Source organism: Salvia miltiorrhiza, chromosome 7 (assembly GCF_028751815.1).
Source record: "Salvia miltiorrhiza cultivar Shanhuang (shh) chromosome 7, IMPLAD_Smil_shh, whole genome shotgun sequence".
NCBI lineage: Eukaryota > Viridiplantae > Streptophyta > Magnoliopsida > Lamiales > Lamiaceae > Salvia > Salvia miltiorrhiza.
Window position 1 is genome coordinate 15954182 of NC_080393.1, and position 10958 is coordinate 15965139.

Here is a 10958-nt window from a genome sequence, read left to right on the forward strand (position 1 = left end):
TATACCCAAATTTTGGTTTTTAACCACATCTATTTTTTTTGTCAGAAAAATATATAAATTTTTATTTTTTTGGAATTTGAAATGAGTCCAAAGTTCGTTGGTTAATAACTTGATTATCTGTATTCTGATGGGCAAGCCGAAGGTACCATTGGAAAGTTTTTGATGTTAACTTTATAATGATACTTATATTGTTGGATTTTGCTCACCGAAAGTGGTGAAGAAATGGCATGAAAGCCGACGAGTGAAACTCTATATTTTTTCTTTTTTTCGACAACATTTGGTGACCAAAATCTAATAATACAGGTGTCATCAGAGAGCTATTGTCAAAATATTTTCAACGGTATCTTTGAATTGTCCGTCTGATTTCAAACAATCAAGTTATTGGCCAACGAACTTCAAGAGTCGGGTCAAAATTTCAAAAATAAAAAAATTATGTACTCCCTCCGTCCACGAAATGAGTACTAATATTTCCTTTTTCGTCCGTCCACGAAATGAGTACCCATTTCCCTTTTTGGCAAGTGTACCCCACACATCTCTTTAATTAATACACTCAAAAAGTGGGACCCTTAAACTATTCACACTACACTCCATACATTTCTTAAAACCCGTGCCGTCCACAAATGGGTACTCATTTCGTGGACGGAGGGAGTATTTTTTTGATCAAAAAATTAGATCTGGTTAAAAATTAAAATTTGGTTATAATTTATGTATTTATAGATAATTAATCTAAGACTTAAATGTATTTTTATTTTCAACAATTTACATGAGGAATTTGTACTTTTTCAATATATTTTCAACGACATGAATTCAATAACTTAGACCATGACTTTGCAATTCCAGATGTATTGGTGATTTGGTGAATATGATATTAGAGGCCACATGTCCGTTTGTCTATCTTAATGATATTGTATTCGAATAATTTTTATATAAATGAGGAGATACAAATTTGTACGGTGCATGGTATGGCCAATTAAAATTTAAGGGCATACTCAGTGGGGAGGAGAGGTTTTGTCATAGAAGATGAGGTGGTGAGTGATACAGAAGAGATAACGGATGATAGTCGAAAAATATGCGAAGTTTGTTCATTTTCAGGTTTAAATCATCACTTTCTAATTTATTAATAAATATATTAATTTATAATTTATTCATATAATTGTTCTACGACGAGGGCTGCCGGTGAAATTCAAACTGATGCGTCAATTTCTTAGACGAAACGACATCGTTTCATTAAAAATTTAAAATAAATTATTTAATTAAGAACAAAATACAAATTGAAAACCTTAACTGGGCTTGGTCGAAGAACTAGAGGAGGTCAATCGGGATGGAGCTTCAAACGGCCGCGACTAGAGTCACCAGAGAGTCTACTCGTGTGGGTTGCCTTGCTGTTACAGCAGAATTTCAATCTTGTTGTGTGTCGCCTGAGCCCGTGGAATGAATTTAGGGGATTGGTTCGTGTGGTGGCGGGTTGTTGGTGCGACTGTTGTTGATCTATGGAGAGAGGGACCGACGGTGACCAATGCCTGAGGGCTCCTGTTGCCCGTCGATCGAGGGAGAGAGGGCACAATGTTGTTGTAAGTCGGAGATGAAGGTCGTGCTGCTGAGACTTCCACTGTCGTTGGTTGAAGCAGGGGAGGAAAGAGAAGACAACGAATTTCGCTGAAATTGAAGAGAAAGACAGCGATGCCACTGTTGTCATCGATGATGGTGGCAGATGGCGTAAGTAGTAGGGTTGATGTAAAGGCAATCGACGAAGCAGCCGCGCTAGAGAAATAGTGGTGGCAGGGTAGGGGGACTGTCTGACGTGTGTGTGTGTGAGAAAGAGAAGTGTGTGTGCGTGTGGGTGTGTGATTTGGCGATTCCGACTGCCACATCAAATTTGATATATTTGGGCGAACTTGCAATTGTGAGATAATTACAAATAAATTATAAATTGATGTATTGCTTACTTCAAGTTTTGAAGTGGACCCAAATTTATTTTTAATTTATCACAAATTCTTTTTAGGAACTATTTAGGGTTATTGGCGCTTAAATATACTCCCTCCATCCCACTTCAATTGGCATTTTTGAGTTGGGCACGGAGATTAAGAATAAAGGGTTAAGAGTGTAAAGTAGGTAGAGTCCATTAATTTTATGTGAGTAGAGAAAGTAGGGACCACATACTATTTTAGGCAAGTGTCAATTGAAGTGAAACAAACAAAAAAGGTAAGTGTGTCAATTGAAGTGGGACGGAGGGGGTATGAACTTTGGGTCCATTTCGATTTTTCCCCCAAACTTTAAAAGTTGTCAAAAAATACGCGAATTTTGACTTATTTTATTTTTTTCCACGAACTTTGAGAATTATAAAAAAATACACAAACTTTGGCTCATTTTATTTTTTTTCCATAAAATATATTGTTATAAAAAATTATCCAAATAATTCTTTTATAATTTAATTTAATTATTGATGAGGATGGCTTTTGAACCTATTTATTTTTTTGTAATTAAGGTTCAAATAAAAACTGAAGTAAATAAAGAAATTTAAAAATCGCACGATATTAAGCCCCTGTAGTAGGACGACACACATTGTATCTCTCTCTTTTTATTAATTATTATTGGCAGTCTAGTAGTGATGTTATTGACGTTGTAATTGTGTTAAATGGTTACAATATTTAATGTAGGTCCATAGGTTTATGTTCCCCGTTTGATTCACAAATGATAATGGGCCAAATATTGAAAAGAAGTAAACAAAGAGTATTTATATATACTGACGAGTTGAAAAAGTAAGTGAAAGGGATGTCTGCTCTATTCCCTTACCCCTGTCTTAACATTGTTACAATGTTAGGTTTGAAGCACACAACAAAATATCTCTATATCATATGCCTACCCAATAACACATAGCCTTGCCTTTTTCACTACCACCCCTACTCTCTCTATATCTCTATCTCCATCTATATCTATATATCTCTACACCATAATCTACTTAATATTCCACTATCAACAACGTTTCTTGTACTATTACTATTTTAAGGTCAAAAATGTGCAATTCGTCCTTTCTACTAGTACAACTACACACATGTTATAAAAGTGGGTACTTTAAATTCCGACCCTAATGTTATTCTGCAGAATGTATTTTTTTTTGGTTAAATATCATGGAAGTTTATTGTTTGTTGCTACTTTTGATGAGCATTTTATTAAATTTTTACTATAGTGTCAAATAGTCTGCAAATCATATAGAATGTATAATTTTCATTTGTGTTGATGTGGAATACTATTCTAAAGAATGTGTTTGCTCAAATTCCTCGGTAATATTCTTGTAGGCGTGCACATCACTTCTAAAGTTTGTTTGGGGGCAAATATGTATGGTCTTATAAAATAAAATAAAATAAATATTGGTACCAAGTGTTTCTGAGTTGCATTTTCTTCTATGATGATGTCGGTTACTTGTTAGGCATATAACGTAATTTCATTAATGAATATTATTTTTTAAGTAATTAACGAATATTATTAGACATATGTAGAATATGGAGTATATATTGACGTAGTAAATATTTTTAAAATTTATAATGAAGTTTATATGTTTTGGCATATTTGTGCATAACTTTAACATATAGTACATAATTTTTTTTAGTCGAACTCTCACATTATGAATTTTTCAATATTTCTTATATTTATTTTAAATTTACTCAAAATATCAGAACATATAATATATTCACCACGCATCGTATGAGTAACATACTAGTTATCATAATATCACGATCTTTACACCATATATTGTTGATTTTCAACGAGACTTTAAAATGTATTGCCAACAATATAAACTTAACATTTTGCCGACTTCTTGCCATCGAAACCCTTTAATTCATGTCATTTTAAGATCTTCTCATGGACGTACGATTAGATTTCCAACACTATTTAGGTTTCGATCTCCTATATTTTGAATGAAATGGTTTAAAATAATACCCCAAACTCGAGTTTGAGACACGTATAAAACTAACATATAATCGAGCCTAAATAAGTTTTCAAATATATTTTAAATCATAATATATACATAATTTCCTTTAATAACATTCGAAAAAATATTTATACTATATGCTAAATCAATTATTTTCTTATAAAGGGTAAGGTAAATTGGATAATTAGTATGTGCACTAATTAAAGTATATAAGATAAGTTGACAAAGCAACACAACTCAATTGTTAAGACGCTTCTACTCTAACTATTACATTTGAGGGTTCGGGTCATCACGAAGAAAAATTAATAGACAACACTTATTTATTCTCTTTAAAAAAATTATAAAGTAAGTTGATAATTTTATATTTGTTGACTTGCTAAAACGAGTCAATTTTTATCAGCTCAAACTTGAGTTACATATGTTAACGTGTCTTAAATCTTAATAACAAACTTTCATCAAACCAAGATTGGAGTCGTTAGAGCTTAGCTAGACTATAAATTTACAATCATAATTTCAGGATATTAGAAAATAATCTGATTTCGTTGTTTGCATCAAGCCAGACTTTAGGCGTGATAGTAAACCTTACACTAGAACTTCACAAGTTCAATATTTATTTTTATATTATCATAACTATTGGATTGTTGTCCATGTCATGTGTATTTTGAAAAATTCTATACTTTTTGGTAATTATTTTGAGTGTGAAGTTATGGAACTTTTAAACTATACATGGCGAAACTTCAAAAATTAATTAAAATTAAAAATTAAATAAAATTTGAAAAGAAAAATCCAATGCTGTTAAATGTTGCTACGAATTTCAATAGAAGTCCTAAAAAGTACTCCATCAAATGAGAATGTTGCCCAATTAATTCACTAGACATAAGCATATATTTGGGCATGCACTTGTTTTTATGCAATGACTAGCTAGCCCTCATTTAGGGGCCGTTTGATTTGCAGTTTAGGATTGATTAGGATTAAAATTATCTTGAGAAATTAGTGTTGATTAGTGTGGATTTATATTATTTCATGGGTGTTTGATATCATGGCTACTTAATCCTATATTATGTTTGATATCCATAGGATTATGTTGGATTATATTATCTAATACCAAAACTATCCTCACATAATTTTAAAAATATCATGTGTGCCCACCATTACTTGAGCATTTGCATCGATATGCGTGAGGAAGGGTAGCAGAATTTTTATCCAACTTCTCAGTATTAAATTTATCCGAGGGGGGGTGGGCGGATTATTAGTATGGATTAATCCCACAAAATAGCATGGAGAAGTAGGATTAAGTAGGAGTTGACCATATTAACTGCATATGATATCAAACATCACACTAATCTATATTAATTTAATTTATTCTATCTATAAACCCATATCAAACAGGCCTTAGGATAATTAAGATCAAGAATGGCAACCAGTCTTTAATGAGGATTTACATGGAACTATTCTTATCAAATATTCGCATGCACTTGATGAAATGAAACTGGCAAACAAGTTTTGTTCCTTTTTTTTTTATCTTGCTTTTCAGTTTTCGCTAGTATTCACAATCACAGATTTATGTTTAAATTCTGAATTAAGGATGATGTTTAAATTCTGAATTAAGGATGAAAATCATTGTCATATATACACGTATCTGATCTTCACGCCAACAATATTATATTTCAAAAAAAGATAAATTATTGAATACCTAACAATGCAATGGCCTCGTGTGCGAACATTCGTTTAATTAAACTAGAGATAAAAATACCTAGTTTTAGCATGTGTAAGATGAATTTAAAGGAGCCCACAATCATATCTTCTTCTTCTTTTTAAGGAAAAAAAACAGTAGTCCCATTTTAGCCCATAACTCAAACTAATGCATTAGCAACAAAACCCAATGAAAAAGATATATAAAAAACCAAAACAACCATCCTTGTTTGCCTCCCATGTTACCGGGGATGCTGCCACCACCACCATCACCACCGCCAACTGGCCAATTTTCCGGTGGAAATGGAGGCTGCTGCCACCACGCTTAGACCTCTCCACTAGGGTTGGGTCAACTGAATCTCGGGACTCATGTCGTGTCGAATCGTGTACAAACATGCTTGTATTTTTAGAATAGTTTTGAGGATTCAAGGTTGGTTTTTTTAAATTAATGTTTTTTTTTTTTGTTATAATTATTTACTACTTCACCGTGGCCAAGAATGTTCATGCATAAAATTTTAATTAATTTTTCTTTTGAGGGCTAAACCCGATGCGGTCATACCTACTTTTCTTACTTCCGAGATTATTAAACAATTCTGCTTTAATGTTTGGTGTCGTTTTGGGTTTAACCAATTTAGGCGATTGACAAATCATATACTATGTGTATGGTCGAACTAGGATTTATGCCAATAAACTTGCAAGTTTCGATGGTTTGGTTTTATATATTATTAAGAGTTAAGACCACTCTTGAAATTATTGATTCCAATTTTCATGCTCAGTGAAACAATGAATCGTGATGCTCGTACAAGCCAAATCATCCAAGTTGGCTACATAAAATAAAAACCATATCTAAACTTATTTGAAGAAGACGAAAAAAACTTGCGTGCTGATGTCCGTACTGCGCAAATGCCCACAAATCTTAACAAGTAAGATTTGTTTATTTACAATTAGAATTTGATCAAATTCTAATTAGAGTTAAATATGTAGCCGCATGGTGCAGTCGTCCACATCAAAAGATCCTCACTTTGAAGATACATATTCAAAGAAAACCAAAAAAACATTTACGACCAAATTACTCGGGTAACGATATATTGTTTCATTAAGAAAGATAGGAACCACACATAAACACAAGCCACAGTAAAGTAATATTGACAAGGAACTTCATTCATGACTTGTTTATCTATAAAAAAAAAAAACTAGTAACATTTTCCATTGTTTTCAATAATATTCTTGATAGAGATTAGATTAGCCATTTATAACAACTTAGGCAGCTAGCACCCCAAAAATGTATGCAGCATATGTACATATATAGACAGTTAGACACACATATAAGAATATGTTTAGATAAATCAAAATTTATAATATGGCTGGAGTTGGCATCATTGTGCAGGCATTCGGAAGTAAGAGTTGTAACGCTGCGCGAGTCCAAACATTCCAAGTGTCCCTCCGGTGTGCAGCATCGCGATTTTGGTGTCTTGTTCCTCATTCTGGCTGAGCTGAGTTGCAAGATCCCAAGCAGCCAGAGTGTATATCGGATCCACAAGGATACCGGTCTCTTGTGCTATTCTTCGACATTCCTCAACTTCCCCTTTTAGTATATTTCCAAACCTGCAATGCTTCAATAATTTTCAAGACCAGAAAGTCGACATGTGCAATGACACAACCTTAATGATCAACTTATCATTTACTTTCTAGGTATTCGGCGCTCTACCCATTGCACGATTCCGCCAATTCCTTCACATGGAGCCAGGGGCGGAGCCAGACTTCCGATTCAGGGGGGTCCAAATGTTTTTATAAAATAAAATTAATAATTAAATTAAAAAATAAAAATAAATTAAAATAATCATTAATACGATTATAATACCATTTAAATTTTAAAAAAATACACTTTATACATATTTTCAAGTTCATACAAAATAACTTCAAAAAATTAAAATGGATGAAATTTGGGTTTTCGGCAAATAAAATCATGAACTATTTCGAATTAACAATTTTAACGTAACTTTTGAAATGTGGCGAAGTAAATCACCATCTTTTCAATTTTAGCAATTTCGTCTCCCCAATTTTTTTCGATCATCGGATTGTTAACTTGGAGTTTATGTGGATTAGTTATCCACGTAATATTCATGTTACGATGTATTTTGCAATAAAATTACTAAATATTGAAAATTATGTTGCAAATACAGGATACAATCTCTTTCTATAATTTGAAGTTTTTTTAATTGAAATTGTAGGAAACGACGTCGTTTAGGCCTCACAAAAACGACGTCATCTTTTTACTAATCCACGTAAGCTCTAAATTCAACACTCAAAAGTCACGTTAAAATTGTAAATTCGAAATAGTTCGTGATTTTATTTGCCAAAATCCCATTAAATTTTGTAAGACAAAATAACTTTCAATATCCAATTCAAAAAATAAATTTATAGAATTCAATCCAAGCATGATATGCATAGATTAATTATGTGTTCACTTCTTAACTCTAAAGTTTACATATCAATTATAGTATAAAATAGCTCAATATGATAATGATGTAGATAAAATTATATTTTTTTCATTATTTAATATAAAATTACGAAAATACCCCTAGTATTTTTTTAAATCCCAGGGGGGCCCAGTGACCCCCCTGCCCCACCCCTAGCTCCGCCCCTGCATGGAGCTATCACCTCAGGAGATGATGTATAAATTCTAAGGAACTCAGATATCAAATTCTTCTCCTTTCTTTTGTAGCCCTCGATTTTGTCAGCCAGCATCACGGCAGTCACCTCCCACGGAAGCCTGATTTTGCAAGTTGTTTCGAGAGAGAAAGTCAAAGAAATGCTTGGATTAGTAGAAATAACAGAAACTGCACACGTATAGACATCAGATCATGATGAAGAAGATCAAAAACACAAAGTATATATCACCCTAAAGATAGAGCCCCAAGAGCCAAACCAACAGCTGTTGTCCCGGTGCCAGCATCTACAACGATTTTCATGGCCTGCTCTTTCCCAAACAAATGCTTCTGGGATAAGTATTTTATCAGTCGCATAACACCTATCAGACGAACATGTTAATCACTTCTCAGTGACACATCTGATATACATAAGAAAGTATAAATGGATCTTCTCTAACACTAGCAAATACGGGGATGCAAATTTGGAACTGTTCTTTACACATTGCTAAGATAGAGGATATCTTGACAAGTTTTCTGCAAGGCCAAAGCCAATCGATACAGTTAAAAGACAGAGTGAAACCCTTCATACACGCATGTCCTGATCGTTGATACAGTAAAGGATTTCGTAATAAGAAACTTCAAAGAATATATGGGATTTACTACAGAAAATTAAATAAAAGAACAAAAAAGGATCACATTTCGGCATCACCTAATATATTGGAAGAAAACTCCTAGATTTGGCTTGAATATGTTTTCTTCTCTGTTACTTTATAGAAACAAAAATATTACATACTTCCTCTACGCAACACGATGTTGACAGGTTATGGGCCTGAAACCTAATTATAAACCTTAACAGCACAGTAACATGCAAGCTTTCTAACATGGAGAAGAAAAGTAGCTTCTGTTATTTTCTAAAAAGAACGGAATCACAGTATCAACTGCAGGGATTTCCATACCTAACAAGGCTACTGCGTCTCCTGCACCTTCATTTATAATAGCAACTTTCTCAGGTTTTTTGTGACAGTTAACGAGATCTGCTTCTGGAAAGTTCTGTACCGTGGATTCATGATGTTTGACAGAAGCCTCCACAACATCATTAAGCCATAAAATAGATCCATCAGCGCCTACAATCGACTCCGCATGCTTTGCAAGCATTTCTTCTCTTTTGGCATACACAGATCTTGGAACATAAACCACATCCCCATACAGTTTAGAAACAAGATTGTAACCAGTTAGAGTTTCAGGTTCTTCTCCTCGAAGAAGTATGTGCGCCTTCAATCCCCTTTCAGCACAAGACACGGCTGCAATACATGGGAAAAACGGTTAGAACTGCACTATATCCGCATTGAACTACCTAGAAAGGATCTGACTTAGAAGACAACAACTTTCTCTTCTGAAACATACCAACTGCAGCAGCATGTGCACTTTGGCAGCCTCCACAGGTAACCTAGAAACATTCCGATATATTACAGGTATGCATAGATAGGAATTTTCAGGGCGGCTCCAGCTTATGTTTACATGTAACAACTCTTAGCTAATATACAATGACCATTTGACAGAAGTTCCAAGATCAAAATGGACAGCCAACGGAGGGAAAACACAACTCCTCATGCATTGCATGCAACTTTCGTGGGATCGTGTTAATTCTTTAATGTAATTATGATTGCAAAACAATAATCATAAGTAATTATACAAAACTAATAAATTTAACAGTGAATTTTATCATCTAGGATACGGTGAAACAGAGAGCTGAAACAAGCTCACCACTCCAGTCACAGCATTATCTTCAAGAACAGGAAGCAATGCATCTAATTTCCTCGACTTGTTACCATTTACCAGAGGATGCAACAAATCATCCCTCACCACATAGAATGATGAAAAATTCTTCTTATTCCCAATCATGCCTTCACCAAGGCATGGTAGGGTGATGTTTCGATATGAACTGGTTCCCTCGCGAACTGATCCGCCTCCCTTGCGGTTTGAAATCATTATCTGATTGATTTTGGCATCAGGGCAGCTCAATGCCCACCTTCTGTCAAATAATTTTAACACTGATTCATCATTTACCAGATAATGCTTCAAGACATCCTGATATGATGAAGTCAAAAGTGATAAAGATTAGGTTACAAAAACTAATCAACACATATTTCCACGTATTCAAAGCTTAAAAATAGCTGAAGGCATGGGATTAAACGTTCAAAGCTTGAATCTTGCAACTCAGCTGGTGCTCTCTTCGCTTATTCCCCTCCCCCCTCACCCACCCACCCACCCACACACACACACACACAGACATTATTGAGTTATTTCAGTTTCTTAACTGAGTTTCACAAGGAACACAAATTGCTCAGAAAGGTCTCAAACATAAAGAAAAGGTTTCAGATATCATAGTGGTTTTTCTCTATTATTCTCTTATCAAAAGATATATACTGAACAACCACACATATCACATTTCGATAAAATTGAGAATCAAGCTTCACAAAATTACATTAACATATGACAAGATAAACAGATATGCACTGAAGAAGGGGGGAGATTAAGAGAAAGACCTGGTAGGTATTGGGGAAGTACCCGTTTTTGACAGTTGAAATTGCAGAATTTCGGGCCAATATTTGAAGTCCCATGTTTTCGCTTCAAAACACGAAGATGGCGGAGTGTCTTTGTAGATATTCCAACTTCTCAAGAAA

General features: G+C 34.0%; 1 protein-coding gene across 4 annotated transcripts; it reads right to left on the bottom strand.

Moving 5' to 3' along the window:
* Nucleotides 1–6780: 6780 nt before the first annotated feature.
* LOC130995528 (D-cysteine desulfhydrase 2, mitochondrial) lies at nucleotides 6781–10958 on the bottom strand. Of its 4 annotated transcripts, none has more exons than XM_057920847.1 (8): nucleotides 10843–10958; nucleotides 10039–10362; nucleotides 9679–9721; nucleotides 9231–9575; nucleotides 8525–8654; nucleotides 8271–8396; nucleotides 7309–7359; nucleotides 6781–7228 (listed from the first exon to the last, which is right to left on the bottom strand). In XM_057920847.1, the coding sequence occupies exons 2-8, from the start codon at nucleotides 10261–10263 to the stop codon at nucleotides 7000–7002; spliced, it is 1149 nt and encodes a 382-aa protein (XP_057776830.1). In that variant the 5' UTR covers nucleotides 10264–10362; nucleotides 10843–10958; the 3' UTR covers nucleotides 6781–6999. The 4 variants fall into 4 exon arrangements, with proteins under 4 accessions (XP_057776830.1, XP_057776828.1, XP_057776831.1 ...); XM_057920845.1 differs by having other exon boundaries at nucleotides 10821–10958; XM_057920848.1 differs by having other exon boundaries at nucleotides 10039–10306; nucleotides 10821–10948.